The sequence below is a fragment of the Spinacia oleracea genome, chromosome 4, assembly GCF_020520425.1.
Source record: "Spinacia oleracea cultivar Varoflay chromosome 4, BTI_SOV_V1, whole genome shotgun sequence".
Taxonomy (NCBI): domain Eukaryota; kingdom Viridiplantae; phylum Streptophyta; class Magnoliopsida; order Caryophyllales; family Amaranthaceae; genus Spinacia; species Spinacia oleracea.
Genome location: NC_079490.1, coordinates 100,242,027 through 100,263,977, shown reverse-complemented (window position 1 = coordinate 100,263,977; position 21,951 = coordinate 100,242,027). Strand labels below are relative to the sequence as shown.

The 21,951-nt window shown below is 37.4% G+C and overlaps 1 protein-coding gene across 1 annotated transcript; it reads left to right on the top strand.

Annotated features, from left to right (window-relative positions):
• Window positions 1–956: 956 nt before the first annotated feature.
• Window positions 957–21,410, top strand: LOC110801521 (uncharacterized protein C57A10.07). Its single transcript, XM_022006880.2, has 3 exons — window positions 957–1,933; window positions 19,671–19,792; window positions 20,661–21,410. The coding sequence occupies exons 1-3, from the start codon at window positions 1,339–1,341 to the stop codon at window positions 20,976–20,978; spliced, it is 1,035 nt and encodes a 344-aa protein (XP_021862572.1). The 5' UTR covers window positions 957–1,338; the 3' UTR covers window positions 20,979–21,410.
• Window positions 21,411–21,951: the final 541 nt, after the last annotated feature.

Genomic DNA, 21,951 nt, shown 5'->3' with positions numbered 1-21,951 from the left:
TTGAGATTCGTTATTTTATAGGAGATGCGTTGCCAAGTGGAGATTTATGTTCTCATCGTCGAACCTTCCCTTTCGGGAATGGGGACAAAAGTAGGTGTCTACACTCCGGTGGAAGATGACGAGTGTGAAGTGGTTACTACTCAGATTTTATTTGGCACCATTCTAACTTCAGTTGTCACCACCATTCCAATTCGAGGAAAGGTTGAAGAGAGTAGGGAGAATGCAGATGGGGATGTTGGTCTGCAGGAGGAAAAATTAAGGTGGTGTACTCCGACTTAGATGTGTAATACTCCCTCCGCCCCTTAATACTTGCACCGCTTTCCTTTTCGGGCCGTCCCTTAATACTTGCACCGTTTCTATAAATGGAAATTTATACCAATATTATATTATTTCTCACACTTACTTACTAACCCCACCTACACCCCTATTTCCTACAAAAAATCATTTAAAAATTCACACCCCCACTCACCACTCCCCACCTTTTACACATTTTCCGCTAACTATATTAAAAAAATACCTCACTATCAACTAACACCCATTAAATTAATAAGTAAATTCAAATGTCTTAAACTCCGCATCGGTCAAACCGGAGGGAGTATGAGGACACGACAATTAGCAGCTTGGAGTATTTTGGTGGTTTTTGTAAAGTTTTTGGTGTTTTTAGTAGGTCGGTTGCGTAAAAGAGAAGTTCTGGTTGCAAGTTTTTGGGTTTTGCCGGATGTTATACTGAAACCTACTTATTAATACTTCTTCCGTTCCACAAATATCGCACCATGTTGTCTTTTACACTATTCACGTGTGCCTTTGACCATCTTTTGTAAAATATACGTAAAAAATGTAATCATGTAAGATCTTATTAGATTCGTATAGATATATATTTTCTGAATATCAATTTTTAATAATTTTTACAAATATATAATTCGAAAGATAACCTGTCAAAGTCAAGTATTGAAAATGGTAAAGTTAACATTTTGTAATATTTTCAGAAAAAGAGTGCAATATTTCCAGAAAAGAGAAGTATAATATTCACGTTAAAACAAAAAAAAACATTCATCCGAGTCTTTTCTCAAATCCCTAATTAACATTGAATATCATTTTCGCACTTGATTTTCCCTCAATTCTGATTGAATTCAATACTTTCTCATCATCTTTTTGCTCGATCAAATCCAGTGTGAGATTGTATTTTTTAATTACTCAAAATTTGAAAATTTCTGGTTTGGTTTTCCCTAATTCTTAGATTTTTTGATCTTGTTCTGTAATTTCTTTTGGATGATTCACTTCACTGAGAAAAGATCAAGACTTTCTGGTTAATTTCATGTCAATTCTTCAGTTGGTAGGATGAGTGTCCACTCAATTGGAGGAGCAAGTACTCCAAAGACCTTTGATGCTTACCCCCGAGTCGAAATCGATATCGAGTCATTAGGTTTTAGAAACCCTAGAAGAGCTAGAAATTCTAAATTTAATCTCATAAAAATGTTTAAATCAGCTGCAAACCGTTTCAAGTGTTATTTCAAGTTACATCCTGTATTGGTCTTTTTATCAATTTTGTCATTTGGGGTGGCAATTCTAACCATTCTTTCATTTTATGAAAACCGTGTTCGATTAGTGTATACTTATAGGAAAATTGATTCGAAACCGGAAATTTATCCCCTTCCGAAGCTTAAAAACCTTGTGATGGTTGCTGGGCATTCAGTTTATACTAGTAATGATTATGGGAAAGTTGACAATGAGAAATCTTGGTTTTTGGAGTCTTATCAAATGCACCCTGGCCAAGCTGCCACTTTTTTGGCCCATATAAAACAGGGTGTTGAGGTTGCAGCGAAGGATGATCAGGCTTTGTTGTTATTTAGTGGGGGAGAAACTCGAAAGGATGCCGGTCCCCGTAGTGAAGCCCAGAGTTATTGGCTTGTTGCTGAATCGAAAGCGTGGTTTGGTGAGTTCTTATTATTGTGTGTGTGTTTTTTTTTTTTTTTTCCACTTCCTCATTTGTTTGATTAATGTGTACAATATTCTTTCACTGAGCATTGGTTAGTGCTTTATTTTCTGTGGCTCAAGTTTTTGTTGTATGCATAATAATTGTTATTCGAAAAAAAATGATCATCCCTACAATGGTAAAAATGAACATGTTAAGTAGTTAAAATGTTGTTAGGTGTTCCTTAGAAGTTTGAAGAATTGCTTAGTATTTTAACTTTTCTGAAACCACATGAAGCGAAGTCCTATTTTTTGAGTGATGCTGTGGATACCAGCTTTTCTTGCTGGAACAAATAGAGATTTGTGTGGAGAGAGTTGAGCTTGTTTGAGCAAAAGCGAGTTAAAAAATGATCAAGGTCTCCAAAATTATGAATAATTTTTTTTGGCAAGCAAGTTAAGGTATTACTAATCAACCAAAACCAAGTTACACCAAGGGAGGGAAGAGAAACAGCCTTCTCCTACAGCCCAAACCAAACAAAGGGCTAAGAACACTTAGCCTAAAAAATGGAAAGCAAAAGCCAGCTTACAACTTATATAACCAATCTATATCTCTACTAGACACTTTCTTGCCAATCAGATTCTGCACTCTACATTTAACATCACTCTGGACCTCCTTGAGAATTCTCTGTGTACAGTAGGGACTTGAAGGTTCCAGATAACAGAATTCCTAGCTTTCCACAGATGGTACACCATAGCTGTTGCAGTGGTAAGCCACTGTCCTTCTGAACTCACTAGATGCAGTTCTCTGGAGACATTTGAGAAGAGCACTAAGACCAGTCTTGCAGTGAGAAAACCCTAGCCATCTCATGACTTCAAAGCCACATTCAGAACATCCAAAGAACAAATGATCTACAGTTTCTGGAGAGACCCCACATATTGGGCATACACAATCATCAGCTATCCCCATCCTTGGTAATCTGGTTCTGGTTTTCAGCTTGTCTAAGGTAGCTAGCCACAAGATGAACCTGTGTTTAGGAACAGACAATCTGTTGCACACATACCTGGGCCATTGCACATTCTCCTCTTGAGTGATATTATTTAGATACATTTCTTTGATAGAGTATCTAGGGGCATCAAGCCATTGGGAAGAAAGAAACATTTTGGATAAACTGATTTTTGACTTGATATAAGAACTTCACCACCCAACTTGCAGAAGAAGAGGGAGTGAACTAGACCCAGGACTTATCCTTGATGTATAGGGTGTGAACCCATCTCACCCACAAGTTCTCTTTCTTTGGAGCAATAGCCCAAGCCAGCTTTCCCACAACAACTTGGTTCCGTAACATGAGGTCAGCACCAGGTCTGCAGTCATCATAATTGCTATGCCACAGAAAAGCCCTACAAAAGTACAAATGGCATTGATCTTTGTAAGACAACTTTGGGGAAAATGAAGATCTGAGCCCAATACACAATACACACAGATGCTCATCAATACAAAATTAACCAGTTGCATCCTACCAGCAAAGTCGTTGTTCTTGGAACTCCAAATTTTGATTCTGAGAATCATTTTTTCCACAAGAGCTTCACAGTGAGACTGTTTCAACTTGCAGGTACTGATGGGAGCACCTAGATACCTGAATGGGGAAGCGTGTGTTCTCTGCAGTAGTGTCCACTTCAGACCTACTGAGACCACAACAGTAGATGGATGATTTAGAAGCATAAAACACCTGAAAACCTTCCATCATTAGCTGAATAACACCATTTCCCCCTTTACTGAACATCAATTAATTATCCGCAAAACATAGATGATTAAGAGCTAATCTTCTACACCTTGGATGGAACTTGAAAAGAGGGTGCTCATCGACTGTGATCATAGCTCTGGAGAAATACTCCATACAGCCAAGTTAAATTAAATAAAAACCAAGATAGCTTGTCAAGCTAAAAAAGCAAAGAAATTACAGCCCAAGCACTAGAACAACAAAACCGAAGTTAGCAACTACTGCTAACTACACATTTACACTAATATCAAGTCCTTCAGCTCATTAGAGCATCTACAATAAATCCTAAAAGAGATTTCTTTTACAATATTGTCTACAGTCTTAGAATTCTGTGTAAAGATGACAGCGTCCCTATGCAGCCAAATTTCGCAAATAGCTTCAGTGAAGCAAATAACATAATGCTTTGCCTTGGGCCTGTTCTTCTTAATCATTTCGTACGGCCACTGCCAAACCTGCATCAAAACATGCACTGTTTTTCATGATTCCAGCATGCTCAAGATTCTCTTCCAAATATCGGCAGTAAATGGAACTTAAAAAACAAATGTTGGACAGATAACTCACAACTGTTACAAAGCACGCACACAGAACAGTTAACACCCTATTTGCTGAGCTCAGTGTTACCTGGTTCGCCCCTAACCCCCGCGAACCGCGAACCGGTTCGCCTGTACCGATTCGCGATTCGCCGGCGATCCAATTCGCTATTTTTCACGAACCAAACCAAAACCCTAATTTTAACGATTGAAGGTCCGGGAAGGCGATAGAATGATAAAATATGTTGGGGCTTTTGTTTGAGAAGGACATACACGTTGATTGCGATCGTCAATTGTTGTTTTTGTTGTTCTTTCTTCTTGCTGAATCTAAGCACCATGGGAGAGACTGGAACTCTAGATGTCGATGGTGAAGAATGAAGATGATGAATTGTACTTTTTGTTTTTATTTTTTTACTTTGTTTTGCACTTTTTGTTTTATTATAATACTTTTTGTCTTATTATTATACCTTTTCTCTGTACTATTGTTGTGCATTGCACATAGGTCATGGGTGTGATGTCCCATTATTTTATTATGTTTCTTTTTGCCAATTAACTTCTGCCTTTTTAGTTTTCACGTGACTTTGCTAAGGATTGTGTAATTAGCCAGAATGAATTTTCCTTATCAACTTACTATTATTATTATTTTTATTGCATATTACACTCCGTACTTTAAAATGTAACTACACAAAAAAAATTCCATACTTCTCTCGCGAACGTAAAATCAGCTACCTACGAACCGCGAACCCGAACCCGAACCCGTACCCCGTACCGAAACGAACCACGAACCAGGTAACTCTGGCTGAGCCTATCTGAGGTGGACAGCCTGTTAAGAATGGCTAGCCACAAAATAAAATTACTCTTAGGACTAGAGCAATTGTTGCAAATTACTTTTCTTCAAGTCACTTTCTGAAAATCACCTAACAGGAGTTTATACATATTGCTAATGGAGAAGTGACCAATTTTCACAACGTTATCCCCAGCCACCCACCTGTTGCACCTAGTCCCTACTGCTCAAGAATGTTTCAGCACCCAAGAATAGTTAACTGGAATATTAGCAGTGTTAACCGATTGACCTTTCATATATTACGCATCCACCCATTTTACCAATAGTTTGTCCTCCTTGCAAGATAAATCCCGAAGAAGCTTACTGATGGCGGATCCAAAATTATGATTCTTCAAATAGGAAGACTAGATACAATGGAATGCAGTATTGAAATAAATTGAATTTCAAATCTTATACTTGAAGAAGTAATGAATTTGAAAATAACTACAGGAGCTTTGGAGTAAAAGTTGAAGGTAGAAACTCCAAGTGATATTGATGGTTAGAACTTATAGCCTTATAGGAGTCATTCAAATTAAGAATCCCTAAACTGAATTCAAAGCTGATTAAATTTTGACTAAAAGGAGACTAACCAAAGAGAAAGAAAAGTCTAAGAGAAGGATGCGAGGAGCTAATCTATGTCACTCATTCATGATTCATCACAGATGAATTATAATCATACAGCTATTTCTATCAATATATTAGAGTATGACCCTTGCGAAGCACATGATTGATGATTGAGGCGAAAGAACTAGTTCACAATAGTTAGACATGAAAACAATTCATGAGTACCTTGTTGTTCTGTGGAGTTTAAAATATCGTCCATCCTTAGTTACTTGGAGCATCAAATTTGAGTGAATTGGAGCTTCACGGGATGCAATCTTTCCTAACTTAAAAGTTCTGTACCACTTAGGGGTTTTTTTTCTTGGTTAAGATGTCTTGTTAATAAAGATGTTTCCTTAAAGAACAATTCTACTTGACCTTAGTTTGACACACTTGTTATAATTTTTAGGTAGTTAGTTGATTTTTGTTTAGGGAAATAATTTTTTTGGTGACACTTTATTGTTTAGGAAAAATAAGATAAATAATCACTCAACCATACAAGTCCGGCCCCCTTTACTTAGGTTTGGCCAACGCTAGAGATACAAAACTCCAGTGCAAAAACTAAATTACCCGAAACGATTGATTTAAAACTGAATACTACGTACCAATCTTAATCCAAGATCTTGAAAATCCCTAAGGCAATCGTAATCTGAAACAATGTATAAAAAGGCTCAAGGCGCACCTAGGTGATTTGGAGTTCCCAAGGCGTTCCATTGTATAAATTACCGAAACCAAGTGATTTGAAACTTTATACTACAACCAATCTTGATCCAAAATCTTGAAAATCCAAAAAGCAATCGTAATCTGAAACAATGTATAAAAAGGCTCAAAGCAAACCTAGGACATTTGGAGTTCCCTCCCAGTGTATAAAAAAGTTTAAGGCGCACCAAGGCGATAGGGTTGTTGTTGCGCCTAGGTTCGCTTCGGTGCTAAGTTAAATAAAAGATCTGACTGAAGTGCGCCTCAATGCGCTTCGGGTGCGCCTCTTGAGATTTAAGCATTGTATAAAAAGGCGAAATAAGGCTGCCTAGGCGCAAGACGCAGGTATAAGGCGTGTGCCTCATCGAAGTAAGGCCCACTTTCTATGAAATAAACATTTCTTCACTCATAGACATTCCACTAAATTGACTACACATAATTGTTCAACTAAAGATCTGCATTTCATTCATTTTACTATAAACAACATAAAACCTCGTCTTTTATCATGCAATTGGAAATACAGATACCACAAAGTAAACAAAGCTAGATACATTGATAGTATCAAAAGGATACGGCTTGATGTAATCATATTATATCATCATCTTCTGCTATAAAAACGTCACCCTCCAAATTATCTCCATAAATTAACTGATAGCCTTCTTGGTCGTGTTCTTCCTCTTCTTGTCTTATGGTCTGCCTTTGTGTAGTAACCCCACTTGTATTGCCACACTCCCTCCAAGCCTACTTCCTCTTGATCTAAAGTTAAATCTTTCTTCATATACTCCAGAAACACTAGCACGCACCCTGTCCCCAAGTAAGACCCTCTTCCTCCTCAAAGACCGTCTTCTGCTGTCCTCCCACTCAACCATTCATTAGAGTCATCAAAATCTTTCAAAGCTATTGGGTCAAACTTTATCACGCAACTTGTATTTAACAAACACCAAGTAGTTTAGTCGAGCTTGTGTGAGCGTATTCCTCTTCTTGGTGTGAATTTATGAGAATGTTAACTACAAAATCAGTATATAAGTAATGTAATTATATAACAATAAAGCACTTCACTAGCTGCATGCCTGCACCTCTACTCTACTTACAAGCACAAATATGCTCCAGTTTCCCTCCATTCAGCTGATAACAAATAAATTAGGCTGTAGTACTTGTAGTTAATGAACAAGTTATTAGGGATTAGCAGATTACCATAGAGGAAAATTACATTACCCGGAGCCTCTTGCTTTTAACAAACCTTGTGTTTCCTTGTAAGATATAAGCTCTTGCATAATTTTATCTTGTTTTTTAAGGAATGGGGCCAATCTTAGAATATATTCATACAAACCACTTACCACTTCTTCACATTGATCAATTTGAGGATTGTCATAAAAAAACTTAGTGTTCAAGTTCAAGTGTTCAGCAGCATGTAAAGGGCGACGCAGTTGACACTCCCATGTATTATCCATCATCTCAAATACTTGAGAGCTAGGTTGCACGGAAACGGGTACGGGGACGGATACCGGGACGGGTACGGGGACGAAAAACGGAAAAATTAAAATTGCAAAAAACGGGTACGGCGTGGATTCGGGGAAAAAAAATAAGAATTTAACTAAATTTTATAATAAGTAAATATGAAAACAAAAAAATAAAATAATAAAGAAAAATGAATAGAGATAAAAAAAAATCTACTGTACCTTTTTTATACCCTAGTCAAATGGCGTATTACAAGTTACAAGTCTTACAACCCCTTAAAAACAGCTATAATGAATTTTAAAAAATAAATATGTAAAGAGATGGGCCCACTGAATATTGAATGTTTCTGGCTTCCTCACATGTAAAACACATCAACAGGGACAGCTGTAAGTCATAGAAGTATAAAGGGATAAAACAGCTATAAAGAAAATAAATAAATAAAAGCATCTTCTACACTTCTTCGTCCGCTTTCTTCGCCTTCCTCTGTTCTTAACTTCTTCAAGTCTCTGTTCCTCAGTTCTTAACTTCTTCAAATCTAAGTTCGCCCCTTTCATTTTTTTCTGGTTCTCTAGCACTTCCCGACCACCAAGGACGAGAAGACTTCCATGGAAGTCGCCTCACATGTGCGACCAAAATCTCAGATCTTTACTCCTGCTTCTCGTTAATAGGTTGTCCAATTTCGAAAAGTAAAACCCTAAAATGTGAATCTGGGTTGTTTGGGTACGTGCCCTTCTCCTGAAAAACGTACCCAGCCCGTCCCCGACTTCACCTTAGCCGTCCCCAAAAGTTACCCGCGTACCCGGCCCTTTGGAATCGTTCTGGGTACGAATCCCAGGCGAATCCGTCCCGTACCCGTACCGTACCCGTGCCCGGTACGGGAAACGGCGCCTGAGAGGCGTACCCGTGCTTCATAGCTTGAGAGTACTTGGACTAATTACCATTGAATGATGTTGCAATAACTCATAGCTTCATAGGTATATCCCCATGGCAGGTTTTCTCTCTCCATCAACCAACCTAAGTGCATGAACTAGAGGGCCACTTAATTTTGATGCATACACAATGCCATTCCAAAAGAAAAGCACCAAAATAGTATCAACGACTCTTTTCCCTCCGGGTTCCTTAGCCCATTTACTAGTTCTCCATTCTTGAGAGGTGAACAATCTTTCTTAGATTATCTTGCTGCAGAACCTTGTCTTTGTCGGCCTTAGCAGATTTCTTTACTTAGCAAATTCCCTCGTTATATTCAACAAGCCCGAGCGTTGATAAATGAAGCCGTTAACTTGAATTTCTCTCTTCAAGACTTTATCAATGATGGGAATGCTTCCAATATCTTCAAGTATAAGATGAATGTAGTGAGCAACACATGGAGTCTAAGACAAATGCTTATACTTTGCCATCAACAATGCACCAATAGCCACAAAATTGCTCCCATTGCCAGATACACATTACTTTCTCCGATTTGCTCTACAACTTTGTTTAGCAACATAAATAGCTTATCATCTCCTGTCTTTAAATAGCTTGATGCATCTTTAAATAGCTTGATGCATCAGTGGACTCTTGGAACATGCTTCCTTTTGACAATACACTAGGAAATTAATGATCGTCCTTCCACACCTATTCGTCTAGCAATCAGACATTATTGAGTAACCTGTTTTTAACCATTCTTGTCTGTGATTTCTCATTTTTTCATTAGTGCTTTCAACTTCTTGTTTTAAGAATGAAACTCTTAGTCTCTTACTTCATATGCACATGGTGGTTTCAATCCGATTCTAGTTCTAGTTATGCAATCAATTGCAACTTTAGAGCTAGGATATACAGAGCACCGAAGGGTATTCCTGCACCATACATCCATTTAGCAAATCCAATACATGTCTTCTTCTTTTGTTCTTTCTTTTATGATTCGTTATGTGTTTTTTGCTTGCTCGCCGTTTGTGTCGGGGACTTAAAGAAAGCACCCATTGGTCCAACTTGTTGGGTTAGAATTTTGTTTTCTTCTCCCTGTTTGGTCAGTTCCCAAATGCATCTCATCTTCATCATCAATATCAGTCGTATCATGCTCATTTGTCATATCTATTATCTCTCGAGCATTCTTCTTTTGGCCAAGAACTCAGTGATCTCGTCTCTCACATACTCATGACACTTTTTGCACTCTGTTATGTTCCGATTTCCACCAGCTAGATGTTGTTTAAGCCTGTGAATCCCACCTTTGGCCACTTCCCCATAATACTTATGTCACATCATTTGTGTTTTTTGGATCAACTAAATACCCATGCTTCCAACCCAAATCAGCTCTCTTGTAACATTGGCATCACTCTTCATGCTAGAAAATAAAGCTATGTTACTCAGACACGGGTGTCGGTGTCGTGTCCGACAAGGTGTCGCGGTGTTAGACACCCCGTCACGGTCAAAGGAGTGTCTTGACTTATTTTTTAGACACGGCTCCCATACAAAGTGTCGGATAAAAGAAAGCGACACTTTTATTAAAATACAAAAATAGTTGTTAAATTAGCAGATATTTTCATCGTGAGATACAAAATTTATTTGCCAAAAATAAAAGGTAGTTTTTAAAAAAGTTACTGTAAGTTACAAAGAATTTTAAGAAATAAACATAATAAATAAAAATAAATGGTTGAATAATAAGGGTCTGCAAATATAATGGAAAAGATAGATTCCCCAGAAAGAAGTAATGCATATGGGTTTGTTCCTACGTGGCCCACCCTCTGCCACACCTTGTTTATTTTTGAAAAAGGTTTTAAAAATAAAGAAAAAGAGAAAAGCCAGTCTTTACCCCGTCCTTCCTGTTCTCTTGCCTTCTTTCTCACTTCCATTTTGATGCTTGCAACTCTGCCATGGTGATTCTCAAGAAATTATCAATGAAAACAAAAATTGAAGATTTCATTAAGCTCGTTTTTCCTTCTACAACAAAAGCCCCAACATATTTTTTCTTCTCTTCCCTTCCCCGACCATCAATTGTTAGATCTAGGGTTTCGAATTCTTCAAGATCCAAGGTTTTGGTTGCGCGTAAGAATAATTTCATCACTTATATCTTCATCTTTAATGGGAAATTTTGAATTTTTTACTCCTTTTCTTTTCTCCTCCCGATTCCGACACTGACATCCACCGTCCAGCAGAGTGTCGGAGTAACATAGAAATAAAGAGCAATGTGCATTAATTGATCGACCATCTTTTGTTTTTGCAGATACATAACAAGTGAAGTTACAGGAAAAGAATGATAAACGTGTTGATAAATATGTTCATAAATGTGTCGATAAATGCTAAGATTATAAAAGTAAAGGAAGATTATTAAATGCTACAGTTGAAAGATTGATTATTAAATGTTGGTTGAAAGATTATTTAATGATCTTATAAAAAAAAAAAATTAAATTATCAATACATCTTTTTTTTTGATAGAATGTGACCAGTGGAAGATAAAAATAATCAGATTATTTTAGTCCATAAATAAAGATCTTTATGAATCAAAGAGATAAATCGGACAAAAGAGAAAGAGAGCGAGAGTGTGTACCTGGGCATCAAGGTTTCTTCAAGGAGAGATGATGCTGGGCTTGGTCCACCATTGATGTTAAGGGAAGTATATTATGTGGTCCAGTCATGGTTGTTAAACTCCCGATTCGGATCTTACGATCCTACGATTCTACGATCCAAAAAGACGTCACCGATCCGGATCTTAGGTAGGATCTTAATGTGATAAAATTTTTGAGTGGTGGGATCTTAATACGATCCTACGATTCTACGATCCGATCCAACGATCCGATCCACCATATAATATTTCAAGATAACAATTTTTTTTATTACTAAATAGTTCATAATCACATATCATTAGAAATATCATACTTTTCTATCAATAAATTGGTTATAAAAAAAGTATCTTATTCACTTAAAAGTACAGAAATTCGTATAATTTCAACAACCTTGCGTATATCTTATTAATTGCTCTTGAATCTACACAAGTATTAATCTTATGTGAGCAAAAAATTATATTTAAGTATTAAGATTACGTGAACACATGATTGTACATTTCATTTTAATAATATAACCATTACTTTTACTATTTAGTAGGATCTTACGATCCTACGATCCGATTCTACCGATCCGATCCTACCCCCTTCATCGATCCAAGGTAGGATCCCGATCCTGACAACCTTGGGTCCAGTGCATGATAAGGACTATCAAAAGTCCATCGAAATAAAGAAAAAAGACTTCTTAAAACAATTTCATTTCGGTGCACACAGGCTGCACACTTTATACGCCTTTTTCTCGCCTCATTCAAATCACCTCGCCTAGGACAACTTAGGCGACACAATTGTGCGCCTTGAGCCTTATCGCCTAGGTACGCCTTTTTATACACTGGGTTTAAGTGTGCTTCCTTGAATGCGCTTCACCTAGAACCAAAAGCACTGACCCATATCGCCTAACGCTTCAGTGCCTAGGTGCGCCTTGCTTTTTCATACAATGGGCGTGCCACATTTAAGTGAAACAGTAAAAAATAATTGTGAAAACATGGTTTGCACCTTAAGGTGTGCCTTAGTTGCGCCTCATTGAACGCCTCGCCTGCTCCAAATGAGGCGCGGCTTTTTATACACAGATCTGAATGGACACAAATCTGTGTTTGACCGAAAACAAAAGTGACCAAAGCTTCACATGAATTAAACATACATCATATCTTCTACAAATCTTTTTGTCTTCTCTATTTCTTTTGGGCCTTCAGTGAATTACATTTCCTGAGTTTCATATCTACCCCATTCTCCTTGTCATAATTCTTACTTGGTCAAAGACCATTTTCATAGGTATGAAGCCAATCAAGACATTCATGCTTCACGTCATAATTAATAATCTCTATCTTGACATCTGATTCATACTTAGAGAAGTACCTTCTTCCATACAATGGTCTCCTTTCTGAAATTTGAAACCTCTCCATACTTTCAGCATCAAGTAATATAGTTGATCTCTTTTGTGTAATAGCTATATAAGTATATGTAATGTATTTGTGCTTGTGGTACCCAGAACGGGGAACGGTCCCACGTTCCACGACATGGGTTCGGTGGTCTCGTGTATGATCGATGAAGTTGGCGAACCCAATTGTTGATCTGAGGACCTCATGAGTAAGCACAATTAAAGTGGAAGGAAAAGGAAGATAGGAGAGATCTCATCTACCATGCTTTAGAAATCACGGATGAATCAAAAGCTACTAACCTTTTTTCTCTCCCCTCTTTCTTTTATACGGCTGGCAGGGTTGGGGTTGGGGTTGGGGTTGGGGTTGGGGTTGGGGTTGGGGTTGGGGTTGGGCTTGGGCTTGGGCTTGGGCTTGGGCTTGGGGTCAAAGCCCACAATTTTTTTTTCATTAATTTACTTTGGCCTTTTTTATGTAAGATTAGGCTTCCATCTATATTGAGTCTACTAATTACAATAAACACGATTATTTTGATACCTCAGAAAGTAAAAAAATACTTCCTCTGTTCATAAATACTCGCAACGTTTGATATTTTTACACTATTCATATTTTCCACTTTGACTAGTGTTGATGATTTATATGTCAAATAAAACATAGTCATATGAGATCTTGTTAGATTCATCTCAATACATATTTTCAAAATATCAAATTTTTATATTTTTTACTTGGAGAGAATTTAAGATATTGACGATCTAAATTGTGCATTGGCATGCGTGAAAGTGACAAACGTTGCGATTATTTATGAACGGAGGAAGTATGGTATATATAATAAAAATTATATATGGAAAAGAACCCATTGTTTTGGGAACTCTAAAGGCAACGTTCCTTGTTCCATCCGTCCCACTTTCCGTATAACATTGTATTATACACTTCAAAGCTGTGAAAACTTATTCTTTGATTGAGTTTCTGCCAAACTGTCGTCTCTATTATTCTCCTCGTAACTTATTTTTGACTTATAAATGATTGGATTTCATTTCCGATGGAGCTAAAGATTCATTTGTTGTCCTTTTGGCTGTGGTATGTAATGGACTAAATCAAAATGGCTCTTAAAACCTCTTCGCTTCTTTTCCATGAAGTAGAATATGGTCGTCCTGTTGTCGTCCCGTTACCGCTTTTGGGTCAATTGGAAACAACCTCTCTGCAATTGCAGGGGTAAGGTTGCGTACACCCGATCCCCCCTTACCCCGCTTCTTGCGGGAGCCTCTTTGAGGCAGTGAGGTAATGATAATGAATGAAAAATGATTGGATTTCAACTGAGTTAATTCTTATAAAGCTGGTGGTTGGGTCAGTGTTGATAGCTTGTGTTTGGACATTAATCTTATTTTCCAGTTTAAGTTTTCTTAGTCGTACTTTGGTCCTAACAGAGAGGTATAAGGTAAGTAATTCTCTTCTCCAAGATAACTTGACTTCAAAAGGGACTGTAAGTAATGTTTAAGGCTATAAGTTTCCCTTTTTGGTTGTTTAAACATGGTACAATAGGGTTTTATGCTACTGGAAAGCAGTGGAGAAGAATGAGGTAATAAGTTGGGAATGCAAGATTTTATCTCTAGATCTGTCAAATCTGGTATAAATAGGACGTTTGGTTACGGATCGGGTCTATTTGGTTCAGTGGATATCGGATAATAGTTTGTGCAAGGTCATTGTATCTATACGGATCAAATGCATAAAAAACTCTGGGTCAGTTTCTGACATCTCTAGGTTTTACCACTGTGGTCAATTTCGTAGAGGCTTATCTCTTCGATATTTTGAAGATAAATCCACTTGGAGATGAAGGTCTGGTGAAGAGATTTCCAGAACATAGTCATATGTGTAATTCAGATGAGTACTGAATGAGTTATGCAAGTTTGGAACCTGAGTTAAACTCTATATAGTCTCATCATGATTACTGTTGTGGTGTTCGGTGAAAGATTTGGACCTCTCTGAACACATGGCCTTTTATCATGACTGATCAGCTAGCAGCTATTTTCTATGCATAGCTACACCGTGTATCATACTGTTATGGAATGTTTACAAATTACAGTAGTGCACGATCCGACGGTTCCTTGTGTACTCTGTAGTCCATACTACACTGAATCACACTTTGTTTAGTCTTAAGAGTTAAGTCTGTCTTTGTGTAATTTTTTGCGCATGCCAAAAAACTAAAGGGTATACTCTTGTTCTCTTAATCTTCATACTGTCATCTAGTGGCGTTTTTTTGACTGAGAAAAACTTGAACTGTTTTCCATGATTTGAAACTTGGTAGGTCATCTTTCAATACACTTTTTCGAAAAACCCAAAATATTTCCCCTCAAACTTTTAGATAGTATAAATAAAAATAATGTAAAACTTGTTATTACTACATATAACCTGAAGTCGCATCTAGATATAATAATGTGTAGTTCAAAGATTTTAAGTTTAAGCAATTAATGGATTACATAAAGCAACATATAATACAATGCGATATTTTTGTCCAAATTACAACTAGGGATTACAATAATTAATGCGTAGTATATGTTTATTTAAAAAATGAGTTACTACCAAAACTATTCACCTTTTAATTTTTGCAGCACAATCCTGTATAAAACCATAATTTTAATTTTTGAATAAACACAAATAACAAGCAAATGAGGAAGGGTAAAGGTATATTTTTTTTAAAGAATAGGGATATTATTTTTTGCAGGAAAAAGAATGGGGGTATTTTTACAAAGAAATCAAATGAAATAAAGGAGAAAAACAAAACAAGGGGCTGCAGTATCCCCAGATTTCGATCCCAATAATATGGAGTAAATAGTGAAAGAGGATAAATATTAAGACAAGCAAAAGGGTTAATCTGCAGCTAAGGGGAATCGAACCCAGGCTCTATGTGATGAAGGTAGATCAATTTAAGCGGCAATAGTTTACTAGTGAGACAACTTACACTTTGTGACCCATTATACACGTTATTCTTTTTATAACCGTTGTTTTTATTCACGCTTTCTCTTTTTTTTTTTTTGGGCGGGGGATGGTTTGTCACATGACACACCATGCCCTGCAGGCTGGAGTAGCTCCGCCACTGCCATCATCCTTTCTTTACACTATTTTGAGCATAAACCTTCTGGCCAGCTATATACAATTCTCTACAAGTAATAGAGTTCTTAATTTTTTATTCATATGGGAGGCCACTGGGAAAGAAGCTGGTCAGTGGAGCAGTGTATAAAAAGGCGCAAGGCGCAACAAGGCGATAGGGGTCCTGGTGCCTAGGCGCAAGGCACAAGCATAAGGCGCGCGCCTCATCGAAGTAAGGCACATATTATAAAAATTAAATAATCAGTTTATTTTCCTTAAAAAAAAAAGATAAATCAGTTTATTTCATAAAAGAATTAAATAATCATTACATAAAGATAAATTAGTTTATTTTAGTAAAAAAAAAGATCTTTTTGAATCAAAAGATAAATCTGATGAGAGAGAAAGAGTGGTAGAAGAAAAAGATAAGATTTGACGAGAGAGAAAAAAAGGTAGAAGATAATTATAAGATCTGATGAGAGAGAAGGAGAGTAGAGAATCCTTTCAAAAAAAAAAAAAGAGGAGAGAAAGACAGCGTACCTGGCAGGAGAGATTGAGAGAATCTTTTCAAGAAAAAAAGAAAAAGAGAGGAGAGAAAGAGAGCGGCTGGCAGCAAGGGTTCTTCAAGGAGTAATGATGATAATGATGCTAGGGTCGGCTGAAGACATTTCTGCTTTCTTCTTCTTTTTTCTTTTTTTTTTCTTTTTCTTTTCGGACTTTTTGCTCATCATTCAAAGGCGTCGCCTTTGCGCCTTATCGCCTTAGTTTTAAAAAGCGCGCTTTTTTGCGCTTAAAGCTCAAAAGCTCAGAAGCTCACAGCAAAACGCTTTTGCCAGCCGAAGCCTAGCGACATACAAGAAGCGCACGCTTCCTAGCGCTTCGGTGTTTCTGCGGTTCTTAGGGCTTTTGCGCTTCTTGTAGTCTGGGCACATCAAACCCTTCTTTTTTATAAAAAATAAAGCCACGTGGCTCTAATTTTCTTTTTAAAAGTATCACGTGATTTGTTTTTTTTGAAAAGCGAATATTTGGGATGTTTTTGAAAACCCTAGTGCAATTTTCTCCCATAGCCGGATTTCTCTAGCCTTCTCGTCGGATTTCTCCCGTCGCATTCTGAATTTTTCTTTCATCGTATTGATTTCTCTTTTTTCTTTCATCTTTTCTTTCCATATTTTCTCCATATTTTCTGAACTTTTGAAATTTTATTATTTCTTTCTGGGTGCGCTTCGCCTACGAAAAGCGTGCGCTTTCTCTTTGCGCTTTGCGCTTAAGCTACAAGGCCCTTTTGCGGTTCAGTGCGCTTCACGCTTTTTAAAACTAAGCTTATCGCCTTATGCGCCTTAAGCGCCTTTTTCTCGCCTCGCCTAGGATAAATTAGGCGACACACCTGTGCGCCTTGAGCCTTATCGCTTAGGCGCGCGTTTTTATACACTGCAGGGGAGTCCCTACCCCCTTTCCAGCCGATTGGAAAAAACACAAAGACTACTTGATTACTCATGATCTTTAATGGGGTGTTATTAAAGCCTATTCTGATTATCTTGAGACATAGAAAGTCTGCATTCAGAAAATCAATGGGGTGTTATTTTAAGGGGAGAACAATCTTTCTCTGTGACTGAGTAGCTCTGAGTAGCTCTGGGCTTGGGTTAGGTTTGAAGATACTTACCTTTCTCCGATGGAGCTAAAGATTCATTTGTTGAAAGAAAATTCATTCTCCGATGGAACCAAAGATTCATTTGTTCTTTTGGTTGTGGGATGTGATGGAGTAAATCAAAATTAAAACCTCTTCGCTTGCTTTTCATGAAATAGAAGATGGTCGTCCCGTTATCGCTTTTGGGTCAATTGGAAACAACCTCTCTACAATTGCAGGGGTAAGGTTGCGTACACCCGACTCCCTCTTACCCTGCTTCTTGCGGGGGCCTCTTTGAGGCAATTGGGTAATGATAATGATGATAAGGAAAACATTGTTGTTGAACTCCCGATCCGTATGTTAAGATGTTATGACTCTACTACCCAAAAAAAACCACCGATTCGGTTCTTAGGTAGGATCTTAATGTTGGTAGGATCATAAGATCCTACTTCGATAAAGTTTTGGAGTGGTCGGATCTTAATCCGATCCTACGATCTGATCCAACGATCCAATTCTAAATACAATATTTTCAAGATGACAAATCATGTTTTATTACTATTTACTAAATAGTTCATAATAACATATTATTAGAAATATCATATTTTCTATCATTGAATTAATATTTTATATAAAAAAATATCATTTTTTACTAAATAAATCAAAGAAATGCATATAATTTTATCAATTAAGACTTGAAATCGATCATAACTAAAATTTTAATAATTTTAAGTTCAAAAACCTTGCGCACATCTCATCAATTGCACTTAAATCTACAAACGTATTAATACTATGTGAGTGAAAAATGATCTTTAAATATTAAGATTACTTGAATAAATGTTTTTACATTGCATTTCAATAATGATCCTTAAGTATTAAGATTACATTAGTACCGATCCGATCCTACCCCCTTCATCGATCCAAGATAGCATCCGGATCCTGACAACTTTTTCTTATTTTTTTTTGGCAAATAAGGAATAATTAAACCAAAAGGAGAGGAATACAAGCTCAACAGAGCAGACTTCCAGGGCAAAGCTACTGCTAACATAGCAGAACAGCAAAAAAAAACACCAAACTAGCACAAGCTAGAAACGACACTGAGCACTAAATTATACAGCTTCCCATCTTTTCAGAGCTTCTACATGAGACTTTAAACACAATTTCAGTAAAAATAATATCAGCATCCCTGTACCTTTGCTCGAAAATTCTCTGATTTTATTCCAGCCAGATGTGATAAATGCACTCAGAGAAGCACATCAGATAAAGTTTATGCTTATCTCCACTTCTTCTGCTACACTTGATAGCCCATGCCACTTCAGTCCTGACAACCTTGATGGAAAAGCTTATGTTTTCTTCCATGAAGTATGCATGCTTGACTTAATTTGGTGACATTTTCTTTTCGTCCTTCTGTCAACTTTCAGCGTGTAATGCATTTCATATCTCCTATCTTCAATTAATCTGGTGTTTTAGGGACTGGTTGGTTTCTGTCATTTTTCATATTTGGTTGTTTAACAATGTCAAAGATAACATTTACCTTCATGGGGGTCCGTTCTATTTTCTTTCGCTTGTTTACAGGTTAGTCAAAAAGTAGAGTTTTGAGTTCGTTGTTCTTGTTGTTTGTTCGGTATATTAATATATGTACTCTTTGAAGGAATGACAGTAGGCAGCACCTGATAAAAATGTACACTGACATTATATTGTTAGGGCCTTAGAAACTAATAGATCCCCACTCCGAGCCTGATATTTTCCCAGACAAGCTTGCACATTACCAGGTTCTAGGGTGTATTTCTATTGAGTATCAAGGGTTCACTTAAAATAGTGTCTTGAAGATCAAGCGTCCATTACTTCATTGTGTCTTTTAGATCAGGTTTGGGTCCCGAAGAGCTTCTTTGCTAATTGTACAGGTAAGGTTTCGTGAATTTGACTCTCCCAACCTGCCATTGGTTAGGAGCTGAAGGTGTTGAGGCTAGGGATATGTAAAGTATGGCTAGTAGTGTCAGGGTTTTGCAGAAGCTTCACTATTAAATTGCTGGAATCTAATGGCTGATGATATTTTGTAAGTTTTGGTATGCCTTTTTGGCAACTTTTCTTCTTGTATGTTTAGTATTTTAACCTTTTTGGAGGTTCTCTTCGCATAAAATATATCTGGCACCACCAATAGAGTAAAGACAGCGCATAAAAACTGTTGGATTAATTGTCTTGGCTGATATTTATGTACTGCTCTCCGTTGATTCTTGTTACTGTGCCCTAATTCGTACAGGGGGAGGAAATATCAGGGAGAGAGCACTTACGGAAGAACATGCAAGAGACAGTTTTGAGAATCTTCTCTTTAGTGTTTGTCGATTCCGGGAGCTCACTGGCACATATCCTCAAAACATAACTGTAAGTTCGTATGTTTGTGTACATCAAAAAGGTTATGAAGTGCAAGAGGCCTAATTTTTGTGTACATGGGAAGACTGGATAAATTGGACAAACCCACTAAGATGCCTAATTTTTTTCCTAAATTAACAAACTCAATTTTCTAAATCACTTCGGGTCAGCGGGGCCTTGAAGCATCTAAATACGCCAAGGCTGTAAATGACATAGCCTTTCTGGTAGAAAATGTTGATTGCTTAAAAAACACTAAATTGTTCAAGTTCTGTTTCCCCAAGAAGTCCTGCTGCAACGTCCCAACAAGCCATATACTTAAAAGGACCCTCCCTGCAGCGCACCCTTCCTTGAATTAGTATGTGTTCGATGCTCATTATGCACAGAACCTAATACATGGACTGTCTGGGTCCAGGCAACTATGGTGTCTGTATTTGTCTTATGAGCTTTTATTTCTAATTCATCTGAACATTTTCTAATGGCCGTCATTTTCTCCTCCCAAGTTCTTTCTATATAACCACACTGTTCTCTAATCTACTACCCCTTCTTGGATACATCAGTAGAGGGCCATGTTAGTAGAACCTAATACGCTAAATTTATTTCTGATTTGAATAGAATTTGGAATTACAAAGGGACTGTAGATGCTAAATTTTAAGGCATGGAACTTCTCACCAGCAAAGCACATTGAGTCTTGTCTCTCACTTCTGACTCTGTGTCGTTTGAGGCACATGTAAATATTTCTAATGCTTCAATCTAAACATGGAAGTGGTGTAAGTGGTTTTGACACTGCTTAGTCGCACTTTTATCTGGATATACCAGTCGAGTTCTTTGGCTGTCATTGTTGAAAGTTTTCTTCTAACAAAATTTGCATAATTTTTTGCAGGTCGTAAGTTATGATTTTAAAGAGGAAAGGTTCGCACAGCTTCACAGGTTAGCTATTGGCTTTCCTGCATCAAGGTTTTCTTACGTGGGCACCCCTGCATCGGCAACTTCTGAAGCAGCAGCTAAGAAAGGTGAATCATTAGTGAGATCTCAGTTCGAAAACGACCCATATGGCTGCCTCAGTTCGCTCCGTCATAAGAAATTGAGGCGTGATCCTTTTCACCGGTCAATCCCTTATCCCAGTGGTTGTCCCGAAATTGAAGGGTTGTTCAAATATTGTGGAATGTCTCTTTATGGAGGCCCTCTACCATGGGGTTAACTTATTTCTATGTGATTATATATACTTTCCGTCACCATCTACTTGATGAGCTTCCAATGACGTTTCCAGGTTACTGCAAATAGAGAAAACAAAATTCCAATTCAGGCAGGGCACCTTCCTTTGATCTGCTTCAACGTGAAGAAAACAAGGAGATACAACTTTTTGCTCTAATCCTTAAACGTACATGTAGCGAGTTTTTACAAAGTTGCTACATCTCCTATGCTTGCTTTTGAAAAAAAAAAAAAAAAACCGTACGAAGTACAAGTATAATTTAGGTTTAAAAAACATTTCAAATAATCGGGTGTTGCATAGTAATTTAGCGAACGACCAGTTGCAACACAAATGTATTTCCTTAGTTGCGAGACATGAAACACGTCATGCACTTGATTTAGATCCATGGGTAAAGCTAATATATAGGCTACCTTTCCAATCCTTTCTAAAATCTTATAGGGGCCTATGTGCTTCTGGCTTAGCTTTCCTTTCTTCCCAAACCTTATAGCACCATTCATTGGCGAAACTTTGTGCAATACTTTGTCACACGTTTAAAATTCTTCGTCCCTATGTTTCAAGTATGCGTAACTCTGATCTTGAGCTGCTTGGATTTCGACTGAATGGTTCTCACTTGGTTCATTGTGTCCTCGATCATTTGAGTTCCTAACACAACGGTCTCACTAATGTCACTCCAACATAATAGACATTTAAAGTTCCTTCCGTATAAGGTCTCAAATGGTGGCATTCTTATACTAGCATGATAGCTATTGTTGTACGAAAAATTTATCAAATCAATGGCATGAGCATGAAGCATGTCCTCAAGCGTTCGAATTGTCCTACATGTCTGTCCATCTATCGCTAGATGGAATGTTGTACTCATTTACAATGTAGTACAAAAATTATTCTAAGCGCTCTTCCAGAAGTTTGATAGAAACCTCGAATCTCTGTCTGAAACGATATCCTTAGGAACACCATGTAGTCT